The 13,366-nt window shown below is 42.3% G+C and overlaps 1 protein-coding gene across 3 annotated transcripts in view; it reads left to right on the top strand.

The window, feature by feature from the left end:
* POU2F3 (POU class 2 homeobox 3) overlaps window positions 1–13,366 on the top strand; it is a 297,141-nt gene that overhangs the window by 83,545 nt on the left and 200,230 nt on the right. For 2 of the 3 annotated variants that reach the window (XM_073560731.1, XM_073560733.1), the window contains exon 2: window positions 11,609–11,680. In XM_073560731.1, the coding sequence (XP_073416832.1) occupies window positions 11,609–11,680 (72 nt within the window). Of the gene's footprint in view, window positions 1–11,149; window positions 11,240–11,608; window positions 11,681–13,366 lie in introns of those variants that run through there. The other variant, XM_073560732.1, reaches the window with a different exon arrangement.

Below are 13,366 nucleotides of genomic sequence, written 5' to 3'. Positions count from 1 at the left end.
GAAGGAGCGCCATTTGACTTTTTGAATGGAAAATTAGCTCCAATCGTTATCGGACACCATGTCGAGTTTGGAGAGCCCCTGTGTGCCTAAACATTGGAGCTCCCCCACAAGTGATACCATTTTGGAAACTAGACCCCTTAAAGAACTTATCTAGATGTGTAGTGAGCACTTTGAACCCCCAAGTGCTTCACAAAAGTTTATAACACAGAGCAGTGAAAATAAAAAATCATTTTTTTCCTCAAAAATGATTTTTTAGCATGCTATTTTTTATTTTCACAAGGGTAACAGGAGAAATTGGACCACAAAAGTTGTTGTCCAGATTGTCCTGAGTACGCTGGTACCCCATATGTGGGGGGGGCACTGTTTGGGTGCACGGCAGGGCGCAGAAGGGAATGAGCGCCATTTGACTTTTTGAAATGAAAATTAGCTCCAATCATTAGCGGACACCATGTCGTGTTTGGAGAGCCCCTGTGTGCCTAAACTTTGGAGCTCCCCCACAATTGACCCCATTTTGGAAACTAGACCCCCTAAGGAACTTATCTAGATGCATAGTGAGCACTTTGAACCCCCAGGTGATTCACAGAAGTTTATAATGCAGAGCAGTGAAAATAAAAAATCTTTTTTTTCCTAAAAAAAATTTTTTTAGTTGGCAATTTTTTATTTTCACAAGGGTACTAGGATAAATTGGACCCCAAAAGTTGTTGTCCAGTTTGTCCTGAGTACGCTGGTACCCCATATGTGGGGGGGAACCACTGTTTGGGCACACGTTGGGGCTCAGCAGGGAAGTAGTGACATTTTGAAATGCTGACTTTGATGGAATGGTCTGCGGGCATCATGTTACATTTGCTGAGCCCCTGTGTGCCTAAACAGTAGAAACCCCCCACAATTGATGCCATTTTGGAAACTAGACCCCCCAAGGAACTTATCTAGATGTGTGGTGAGCACCTTGAACCCCCAAGTGCTTCACAGACGTTTATAACGCAGAGCCGTGAAATAAAAAAATCATTTTTTTTCCCTAAAAAAAAAATGATTTTTAGCACGCAATTTTTTTTTTCACAAGGGTAACAGGATAAATTGGACCCCAAAAGTTGTTGTCCAGTTTGTCCTGTGTACGCTGATACCCCATATGTGGGGGATGACCACTGCATGGACACACGTCAGGGCTCGAAAGGGAAGTAGTGACGTTTTGGTATGCAGACTTTGATGGAATGGTCTGCGGGCATCATGTTACATTTGCAGAGCCCTTGATGTACCTAAACTGTGGAAACGCCCCACAAGTGACCCCATTTTGGAAACTAAACTCCATAAGGAACTTGCCTAGATGTGTGGTGAGCACCTTGAACCCCGAAGTGCTTCACAGAAGATTGTAACGCAGAGCCATGAAAATAAAAAATCTTTTTTTTTCCTCAAAAAATGAATTTTTAGCTCGCAATTTTTTATTTTCACAAGGGTAACAGGAGAAATTGGACCCCAAAAGTTGTTGTCCAGATTGTCCTGAGTACGCTGATACCCCATATGTGGGGAGGGACCACTGTTTGGGCACACGTCGGGAATCGGAAGGGAAGTAGTGACGTTTTGAAATACCGACTTGATCGAATGGTCTGCGGGCATCATGTTACATTTGCAGAGCCTCTGATGTGCCTAAACAGTGGAAACCCCCCACAAGTGACCCCATTTTGGAAACTAGACCACCCAAGGAATTTATCTAGATGTGTGGTGAGCAGCACTTTGAACCCCCAAGTGCTTCACAGAAGTTTATAACGCAGAACCGTGAAAATAAAAAATCTTTTTTTTCCTCAAAAAATTATTTTTTAGCCCGTAATTTTTTATTTTCACAAGGGTACCAGGAGAAACTGGACACCAAAAGTTGTTGTCCAGTTTGTCCTGAGTACGCTGGTACCCAATATGTGGGGAGGGACCATTGTTTGGGCACACGTCAGGGCTTGGAATGGAAGTAGTGACGTTTTGAAATGCAGACTTTGATGGAATAGTCTGCGGTCGTCATTACGTTTGCAGAGCCCCTGATGTGCCTAAACAGTGGAAACCCCCCACAAGTGACCCCATTTTGGAAACTAGACCTTCCAAGGAACTTATGTAGATGTATGGTGAGCACTTTCAACCCCCAAGTGCTTCACAGAAGTTTATAATGCAGAGACGTGAAAATCAAAAAAACATTTTTTTCCACAAAAATAATTTTTTAGCCCCAAATTTTTTTATTTTCCCAATGGTAGTAGGAGAAATTAGTCCCCAAAAGTTGTTGTGCAATTTTTCATGAGTACGCTGATAACCCATATGTGGGGGTAAACCACTGTTTGGGCACACGTCGGGGCTTGGAAGGGAGGGATCACCGTTTGACTTTTTGAACGCAAAATTGGCTGGAATCAATGGTTGCACCATGTCGCGTTTGGAGACCCCCTGATGTGCCTAACCAGTGGAAACCCCACAATTCTAACTTCAACCCTAACCCCAACACATCTCTAACCACAGTCCTAACCCCAACACATCCCTGACCCCAATCCCAACCCTATCCATAACCCTAACCCCAACAAACCCCTAACCCCAACACTAACCATAACACTAACCACAAGCCTAACCCTAATTCTAACCCTAACCCTAATTCTAACCTTAACCCTAATTCTAACCCTAATTCCAACCCTAACCCTAATTCCAACCCTAACCCTAATTCCACCCTAACCCTAATTCCAACCCTAACCCTAATTCCAGCCCTAACCCTTTTTCCAACCCTAACCCTCTTTCCAACCCTAACCCTCTTTCCAACCCTAACCCTAACCCTCTTTCCAACCCTAACCCTAACCCTAACCCTCTTTCCAACCCTAACCCTAATGGAAAAAAAAATAAAAATATTTTCTTTATTTTATTAGTTATGCCTACCTATGGGGGTGATAATCGGGGGGTTCATTTACTTTTTATTTCATTTTGATCACTGTGAGAGTGATCAAAATGAAATAATGGAATCTGCAGCCGGCAGATTCGGGCGGGCGCACTGCGCATGCGCCCGCTATTTTCTAAGATGGCGGCGCCCATGAACCGGACCCGCCGGACACCGGGAGCGACGGGGGGACTTAGAAGGTGCCGGGGGTGGTGAGAGTGGGTGAGGGGGTTATCGGAAGCTGGCAGGGAGCGGAGGGAATGGGAGGTGGGGCAGATGATGACAGCGGCGGCAGATCGCCGCTGTCATTCAGTTGCGGGGGGGTGATTGCCGTGGGGGGGGTCGAATCGTGTCTCCAGCCATGTCCGATGCTACTGCAGCATCGGCCATGGCTGGATTGTAGTATTTCATCAATTTTCATTGATGAAATATTACTATCGCTCTGATTGGCTGTTTTACTTTTAACAGCCAATCAGAGCGATCGTAGCCATGTGGGGGCGAAGCCACGCCCCCTGTGGTGAATTACAAAGCCCCCTGTATCTGCGGGTCAGGTGACCTTTCATTGACCCCGGTCACCCAACCTGCAGGGGGGCTTTGAATTCATGATACAGGGTATGCGTCATAGGTCGGATTGGCACCGACTTTCATGACGCATACGCTGTGTCACAGGTCGGGAACCGGTTAAAGCATAGTATAAATGTGAATCATGACATGTTGAAAGTGTCCCCACTCAGGTCTGTCATCTTTCAATGGAAAATTAATGGGTTTCCACATTACTGGTAGCACAAAGGCTCTGGAGAAGTGACACAGCTCCCCACCTCCCACGCTAAGTAAAAACTACTGAAGTCTGTGCTCAAATATCCAAATAGTTCCCATCCTGCTGAACCCCACAGAGGCTTCAGGGGCACAAGCTGGGCACAATGAATTGGACACTAAGCTAATTTTCATTTGGACACATCCACTGTATGTTTTTTTATTGAGCAAACCTAGGGGATCAAAATGGTCACTGCACCTACAGATGAATTCATCAAGGGATATAGTTTCTAATATGGGATCATTTTTTTTTTTTTTTCTGTTCTGCCACCTTAGGGACTCTGCCATTGGTGACTGCAAATATGCATTCCAAATGTCAAATGATGCTCCTTTCTTCAAAGCCAAAAATTTGTTTCTGACAACATCTGTGATGCTACTAGATTTGGGAAAATTTCCTAACAAATTGTGGGGTCCATTTTCTACAATTAACCTTTGCAAAAATGAAAAAATTGCAGCTAATGTAACATTTAAGTTGTAAAAATATATTTGTTTCATTTTCGAGGCCCAATGTTATAAAATCCTTTGAGGCATATGTGCAGGCATCATGGCATTACTGCTCTGACTGGCGTATAGGGGCCCGGTGGGCAGAGGGCCCCGTCTCATCTGCTCACCGGGCTCTACCGGCAGTCTAAACCAGGCCTTAGCGGCAGTTCAACTCTATTGACATGCAGGCCCAGCCGCCAGCCAATCGGAGGCTGGCAGCTGATGTCAGCCACAGCGCGCATGTCGCCGGCGTTTAACGTCATTGTCATTCATCAGCGAACGCACGCTTCAGCTGCATGGAGGGAGCTTCACTGCAGGAGCGCGGCAAGGTAAGGAGAACGTGTTTTTTTAATTATTTTTATTGAAATCGGCAAGCCGGGGGTAGAATGTGAGACATGGGGGCAGAATGTGAGACATGGCAGAATGTGAGACACAGGGGAAGAATGTGACTGTGAGACACAGGAGGAGGCAGAATGTGAGACACGGGGCAGAATGTGACAGTGAAATACAGGAGGGGCAGAATGTGAGACACAGGAGGGGGCAGAATGTGAGACACGGGAGCAGAATGTGACAGTGAGACAGAGGAGGGGGTAGAATAGACACGGGGCAGAATGTGAGACATGGGAGTAGAATGTGAGACAATTGCAGAATGTGAGACACGGGGGCAGAATGTGAGACATGGGGGCAGAATGTTAGACACGGGGGCAGAATGTGAGACATGGGGGGCAGAATGTAGGCAATGTCAGAATAGACAGTCTGAGAGGAGCGCCAAGCTGGTGGTCAATTAAAATAAGATAGTGAAAGTCCACTGCAGCTCCATCCAGGTGCCTTGGAAGAAGACTAGATGAAGTGGTAAAAAACAAAACAACCCCAGTCGCAAGGGAGCACATAGGACACAAGTAGGATGGTGAATTCAGTCTTTAGTATCCACAACGCGTTTTGACGGAACAACTCTGTCTTCATCAGGTGGCATTAAAGGGGCAGAATGTGACAGTGAGACACGAGAGGCAGAGAATGTGAGACACAGGGGGCAGAGAATGTGAGACACGGGGCAGAATGTGACAGTGAGACACAGGAGGGGGCAGAATGGACAGTGAGACAGGAGGGGTCAGAATGTGAGACACGGGGGCAGAATGTGACAGTGAGACACAGGAGGGGGCAGAATGTAAGACACTGGAGCAGAATGTGAGACACGGGGGCAGAATGTGACAGTAAGACACGGGAGGGGGCAGAATGGACACTGGGGCAGAATGTGAGACACAAGAGGGGGCAGAATGTGACAGTGAGACACAGAGGGGGCAAAATGTGAGACACAGGAGGGGGCAGGATGAGAGACACAGGGGGGCAGGATGGGAGATACATGGTGCAGGATCATGGGGCAGGATGGATACAATGTAAATAGATGGGGCAGGATCGGGAGATCATATGGGGCAGAATGGATACTCATAAGGGCAGGATGAGAGAACATATGGCTGGAGCCAGGAATGAGACACACGGGGGCCAGGATGGGCGATATTATTACCATAGGGGCTAATTAAGGGATATTATTACAGAAGTGATGTACTTATTTTATTTTTTGAGGATACTGTTTTAAATGGGGGAGGTCTTGTTACTGTGCAGAGCGACACTATGTTGCCTTTTTTCTTCATCTGGTGTAGTGTAGAAGTTGGGAAAAAATTAAGTAATGTGTTCTGCAAGTGGAGCTCTAGATAACTGTGTTATTTCCTGCAGAGACGAGCCCTGGCTGAAAGATGTGATGGCGGTCTGTGCTGGATGAAAGATGAAAAGCGAAGCTGAAGGACTTCACCTAGAGATGTCCTTGGTGAGTCAGTGTGTTACCTGTGCATTGACACTATACACTATATACAGAGTTCCTGTGTACAATGTCACCAGTGATCACTGTATTACCTGTACTCTGGCACTATATACAGAGGTTCTGTGCATAATGTCACCAATGATCACTGTATTACTTGTACAAAGACACTGCATATTAAGTACAGATCTCCTGTGTATAATGGCACTTAGAGTGATAGTATTATGTTTTTCTATTAATGATCAGTATTGTAGTATTCAGTCACCATGTAGTGGTAATATGTGGTCTGGGCATGGTGCGGTGGTATTTGTCCCTTGTATGTGCTATTATTCTGTCACTGTGGCGTAATATGTGGTCTGGTCATGATGTGGCTGTATTTGTTCCTTGTATGTGGTATTATTGGTCACCATGTGGTGGTAATATGGTGTCTGGTCATGGTGCGGTGGTATTTGTCCCTTTGGATGTGATATTTTTGGTCATTTAAAAAATTGAAAAATAAATAAAAAATATACCTAAATTGTTTGGGATATTTTAATAAATGTTTAATAGGTTAGAGTAGAGTAGAGTCTGGCCAAAAGAGTCTACCTTGTCGTGGTGGCAGATTTAAAAAATCTTTTGGCCAAAACAAGAGCTGCTGGCTATGTGTGTGATCTGGAGATGGGAACTGTTAATGTGTGATTGGTGAGAAGTGGAGCTTTTCCAAAAATAAATGCAAAATAAGTGCACATGATGAAACAGTATAATACTGATATCAATCAACCATGATTGATACGATAAAGTGCAAATATGCAAAAGAATAAATGAAAGAGAATCAAATACCAACCAGTCTGACACTCCACTGCCCCCTACACACACCACTCCAACATGCGTTTTCGCTACCGCTTCATCATGTGCATTTCATTTATTTTTGTATGGGAATTTATCATTATTATTTGAAGTGATTATTTACTTATATAATTCCCATTAACTTATGAAATAATTATTTTATTAATTGTCACATGGTGTCCTATTATATTGATTCATTGCACTTTCGCACTTTCTATCTGTTGTGTGCATTAGTATATATTCATGTATGATATTTATTTTATATGTTATATATTTTTTATATATATGAAATTGAGTCTTTTCTGACTCGTCTGCCATTCCATGCCCCTTACAACACACGTATATGAGATTTTGCTTTTATATATTTTTTAAATAAAAAAAAAATGTAATATACATTTTTCTTGTGTACATCATTTTTGATATAGCTGTGTGTAATCATATCTTCATTATTAATAAAGACATATTTTTTTAATTTAGTAGTACTTGGAATACTGTTTATTTACTGCTGACAGGAGACAGAAACCAAATCAACAAGATTAATCCCATCCACAAGTCATTGTAATAAAATAGGATTGATAGTATCAAGCATCACCCATAACAACGATGTGGCGCCACCTAAAAGCAGAAGCAGAAATCGGCACATATGTTACAAACTACGACATCCATTTTCTAATATTTCCCATTGGAAGAGTGAAAAATTTAAAGCTAAAGAAAATATTTAGTGAAAGACAATTCAATTCTGGGAAACACCTGTGGTTTAAAAATTCTCCTTCCACCCCTAGAATAATTTCTTGAGGGGTTTAATTTCCAAAATTGGGTCATTTGTGGAGTGGTTTCTTCTTGGCACCTCAGGGGCTCTGCAAATGCGACAAGCATCCACGAACTATCCCAGCTAAATATGCGCTCAAAAAATCAAATAGTGCTCCTTCAACTTCCACCCAATCTGTGTGCCCAAACAGTTGTTTTCAACCATATATTTCTCACCATGTCCTAGAGCAGGGTTCCCCAACTCCAGTCCTCAAGGCCCACCAACAGATCATGTTTTCAGGATTTCCTTAGTATTGCACAGGTGATAATTGCTTCACCTGAGCAATACAAAGGAAATCCTGAAAACATGATCTGTTGGTGGGCCTTCAGGACTGGAGTTGGGGAACCTTGTCCTAGAGAAAATGTGTGGTCTATTCTCCCCTATTAACCCTTGTGAAAATAACAAATTTGGGTCTGAAACAACATTTTACTGGAAAAAATGTTTTTTTGTGTTCATGTCCCAATGTTATATAGTTTTAGGAAGTACCTGCAAGTACAAAATGTTCACCACATCCCCTAGATGAATTATTTGAGAAATCTAGTTTCCATAATGGCATCATTTCTGTGAGGTTTCGGCTGTTGTGGTGCCTCCAGGGCTCAGCAAAGGTGACAAGGAGTCTGCAAGCCAAATCTGCTCTCCAGAAATTGAATAGCTTTTGTGTACCTAAACAGCATTTTTTTTTTACCACAGATGGGATATTGCTATGTTCAGAAGAAGTTGTCTAACATATTGCGTGGGTTTTATTTTTAACCTTTGTGAAAATGACAAGTTTGAAACAATACGTTAGTTGAAAGAAAAAAATATATTTTTCTTATTCCACATTACAGTAGCTCCTTTGAAGCATGTAAAGGGTTAACAATCTTTGAAAGAAGAGTTTTGAAAATTTTGAAGGGTGTAGTTTTAAAAATGATATAACTTTTGGGTTTCTGTAATATAAAAGCCCCCTCAAAGTGATTTCAAAACTGAATAGGTCTGTAAAATTGGAGTTGCAAATTTCCTTGAAAAATTGCTGCTAAATTTTAAACCCTTCTAATAGGTAAAAGGACATTTAAAACATAAAATGGACATAAATTAGATATTAGATGAGTGTGTGACAGAAATTTATCTATGCAGTCTAAATGATTGGGTGCTGATTGGAGCCCTCACTGCTTGAATCCCTGAATTCACTAAAAAGAGGGGGAAACGCGTCGTGATGGGACACATTCATCTATAAGCAAAGTGATCATTTCTAAATGTTTACATGTGCTGCTGAACCTGTCGATAATGTTCAGTGAGAGTAATACAATGGTATAGCTAGGGATAAAATGTCCCCAATTTAATACATGTGAAAAATGTCTCTTATGTGTCACTGAGGCATAACTTGCTCTTATATCTGATTTGGAGTGTACTGTCTTGAGTGGTGGTCTAGGCATGAAGTATTGGTGATGATTATTACCTATAGATGTGTTTGGATTCATTAAAGCAACATGATATATTAATATAGGGTCATTTGGGTAAAAAATATATGTATATACCAATGGCGCTCAAGCGTACACCCACAGAACACAAAGCAGCAAGTTATAAGACAACACACCACTCAAGTTGTCTCCATAAAATAATAATAATAAATAAACCTGATAGAAACTTGCGCTAATTAAATGTGTCTTGGTTAAATAAAGATTTCTTATGAAGAAATCTATTACCTTTACTGAAGCTAAAAACTGGCGAGGCAGGGAAAAGGGTCTTCAGAATGCAGGGTGGATTTCCAGGTCCTTTCCCATTAATACTCCCCGACACAGGTATATAGTTACTGGAGCTAAAGGGTGCTACCTCCTAGCATGCCGCCGTCCCGGCCGGTGACTGGCGCGCAGCTGGAGGTGTATATCGGCAGGCTGTAAGAGTACCAGCCGCCGCTTGCAAAAGCAGGCCTGCAAGGTCCAAAAAAGCTGAAGGAGCTTGCGTGACGTCACAGTCACGTGATAGATCACGTGACAGGCAAGAAAGCCCTATGGGGCGCTGATGGGGCCAGAAAGCAATGGCAAATCCTACGCGTTGCGGAATTCACTGATTCCTTCTTCAGGGATCTAATTTGGGTAAAATACTGTACCCAATCTCTACAGGTACACTTTTAGTATCAATACAATTTGGCCTTGTTATCCTTATACTACATTTACAGTAGGTTCATCATTTTAATAAAGCAGTTAAGCACTTTATGGGTGACGGTGATGGCTTGGTGAGGACTTCCTTATAGGGTAAAGCCCCCCCCGTTACACACTGCGATATCGCTAGCAATATCGCTGTAAAGTCACCGATTTTGTGACGTTACAGCGATATTGCTAGCGATATCGCTGCATGTGATACTTAACTCTGACCGGCTCCCCCGCTGGTTATCTCTGATCGCGCAAGAAGCTCCTGGACCATTCCTTGTCGGTCAATTCCTGCGGCGCTTCCTTCTGTGACGACGAGTGACGCGTGGAGCCGGGCGGGAGGACGCAGGAGCGCCGCGTCCGACAGGTAAGTAGCGATCCCCGTCCCCAGCGATGTCGCTGGTGAGATCTGCCTGAGTGGCAGCTCACTAGCGACCACCTAGCGATGCACCAGCGATCCTGACTGCGTCATATCGCTGGTCGGGATCGCTGGTGCATCGCTAGGTGTAACGGTACCCTAGACAGGGTCAGTCGACCTTGAAAGGGGGCCCACAACGCTTCATCCAGGAAGGGAATTGGAGTATTGTTGATCTGTTCCCCTAGACTATTTCCTATTAGGATATCATGACCTGGTTCTGAGCCTATCTGGCACCCGTGTCCAACCTACTCACCGTTTTATACCTATGTTTCAAAAAGCATTTGTGATAAAAATAATAAAAGTTATATTTTAGGTCTGGTTTTGGTGGAAGGTTTCATAATTTATATTTAATTGGTTTTGAACTATTTTTTCCACACCTGCCTAAAACTTTTGCACAGTACTATAGTACTAGCCAGTTTGTGTTGATTGTTGATTTTAGTTGTAACGTGTGTGGATTTGTCTATTTGTTCCTAATATGATGGCCCCATACACTTCTTGTCATTACTGCTCCATACATCCCAGAATTCCTGCAAAGCCAAATGCATTTACTCCGTAATATTGCTACTGTGTTTTGTTGTACTTATTGCTAGTTATTATAGTGTTGTGATATGAAATGTTTTTACACTTATTGTAGATTTTCCAGAATTAAACCTAATTGTTGCTCATATAATAATAAATGAGATAGCACTATTATCATTGTTCCCGTACGGATTTGTTTCTAATTTTAAGGCTTTTCATTAGACTTTTTTCTACAAACTTCAGGAAAGTTTAAATGCCCTGAGACCAGCACATTGTTATCTTATGCAAATTCTCCCTGACAGCTGCGATGTGACTGGCTGCCTGTGGCATATGCAAATGATCTCCTTTATCTGTTTGGTTTACATGAGTACTAAGGGTTAAAAGCCCTGAAAAGGGAGGAGGGGGGGTCAGTGTAATTTGTATAAAATATTCCTCTTCTCCAACCGACTTGTGTATCACCTGGAGGAGAGACAGTGCAGACTGCAGGAGCGGCCATAGATCTCATCTGGAGAGGCCAACATAGAGTGGTACAGGCTAAATCCAGGTGAGGAGAGTCGCACGTGTGCTGGAGAGAGGTCAGAGAAGTTACCCATGTAGATCTCACATAGTATAGTAGGGAATATATCAGCTCTTGTATGATCTTGTAGAAGATGCTGCCATGTTTCGCGTTTTTTTGAATGTTACCGTTCACATTGTCATTGATTTATCTTCCTGGGCAATGGATCCTGCAGATAGGTGACCACACTTGGCCAGATGTATGAGGTTCTGCCACTCCCCGCCTGATGAATATGATAATACCTTGTGCACACCGGAATTTGAAAGTCCAATGAATTTTATTGTAATCCAATGATTTGTTTAGAGAGATACCATAAACATTTATTAAAATTGACTTCTTTTCCTGGACTCTTCTCAGGTATCAACATGAGCCGTGAACCGGATTCCACAGAGGAGCAGCAGAACGCCGGTGGTCATCATCTACAGAATGGTAAGAGCCCAACTCTGGGGAGGGATAAGGGACCTGAAAAGCACAAGTTTTGTCAGCACATTATGTAGAGTTTAACAGTGTTTTATTGAATGTCACATTTATATAGAGAGGAAGGGAGGGCATGGTCTCCAAACATATCACAATGTGACAAAAACTAACAAAATGTGCAACAAAAATCGTTCTGCTGGTTCTATATCATTGTATTATACAGTACATACGATATTGTATATGCATAGGGGTTGCTAAGAATAAATACGTGGTCCTAGAGAAAATGGTATATATAGAGGATACCGAAGGTAAAAAGATAGATATGAGATAGATAGATGAAAGATAGATATGAGATAGATAATACATAGATGATAGATAATAAATAGATGAATAGATAGATAGATAGATGATAGATAATAGATAAATAGATAGATAATAGATAGATGATAGATAATAGATAGATAGATAATAGATAGATAGATATGGGATAGATAGATAGATAGATAGATAGGATAGAAAGGATATCACATCCGAAACGCCGCCATGCCATTGGGCAATTAAGTCCATTTTTTCATTTTTTTGTGCTGTTTTTCTCTTTTTACCTTATTATAAGGAACTGTTGGTTGGAAAATCTTTGCACATTAATTGAGGTATTTGATGGTGCTGTTCAAATTTTTCATTATAGATAGATAGATAGGTAGATAGATAGATAAAAAAAAAAAAAGAAGGCAGCATTCCATATACTTCAAGTGAAAAAGTGGATTTATTCAGACCCACATGACATGGCGATGTTTCGGCTCACACTGAGTCTTTTGCAAGCCAAAACCTTTGGTACCCGCTTATAAAGTATTGTACTGTTCCATTTTTTTCATTGGATAGATAAATAATAGATGATTGATAGATAGATAGATAATCGATAGATGATTGATAGATATATAATAGATGATAGATAGATAGATATAGAGATAGATAGATAATACAGTAGATAGATATGAGATAGATAGATAATACAGTAGATAGATGGATGGATGGATGGATAGATAGACAGATCAATCATGATGATAGATAGATATGAAATGAATTGTTTCATTCATAATCAATCAGAATCAAATATAATAATCATAAAATGATGTGTTAGGGCTGGCGGAACGCACCAAATTATAAAATACCAGTAGGTGCGTTTGCAGCCCAGGGTCCACCGTGCAGAGGTGGTACACTGCTGCTAGATAATGGCGGAAGAATTAAGCAGTGAGAAAACAGTCACACGTGGGTTACGTCACCCAATGTGAAGAGGTGCGAACTCTGTTACTGCACAGAGCCGCACAACCACTGAACGTAGATGCTGGAGCCTGTTTAGCTCACAGAGCCCGGCCAAAAGAGCGCACAGCGTACGGCCACAGAACTCTACCCCAAGGACATGGGGTTAGAGTCCCTCTAGGCCCACTGAGCGCGCGGCGTTGCTGCCGCGAGCGCCACTATAGACGCTGGCTATGGAGCACGTGCACTGAGGCGTGCAGAGTCTCTGGTGAGGACTGATGCCTGACTCAACCTCTGTCCTACCTACACCTAAGCCTGGGCGCTAGCAAGCTAGGCTGCACAACACAATCGTACCAAGGGTAGGGGTTTCTTAATGAGTCATTCACCAGAGACATTCATACATGCATACATCACTCACTCCACATAGTCTGTAAATACAGT

This window comes from Dendrobates tinctorius, unplaced genomic scaffold (assembly GCF_039654945.1).
Source record: "Dendrobates tinctorius isolate UK_male_01 unplaced genomic scaffold, ASM3965494v1 ptg000303l, whole genome shotgun sequence".
In the NCBI taxonomy this organism is placed as follows: Eukaryota; Metazoa; Chordata; class Amphibia; order Anura; family Dendrobatidae; genus Dendrobates; species Dendrobates tinctorius.
Note: the sequence above shows the minus strand (reverse complement) of the source record. Positions and strands in the feature narration are given on the sequence as shown.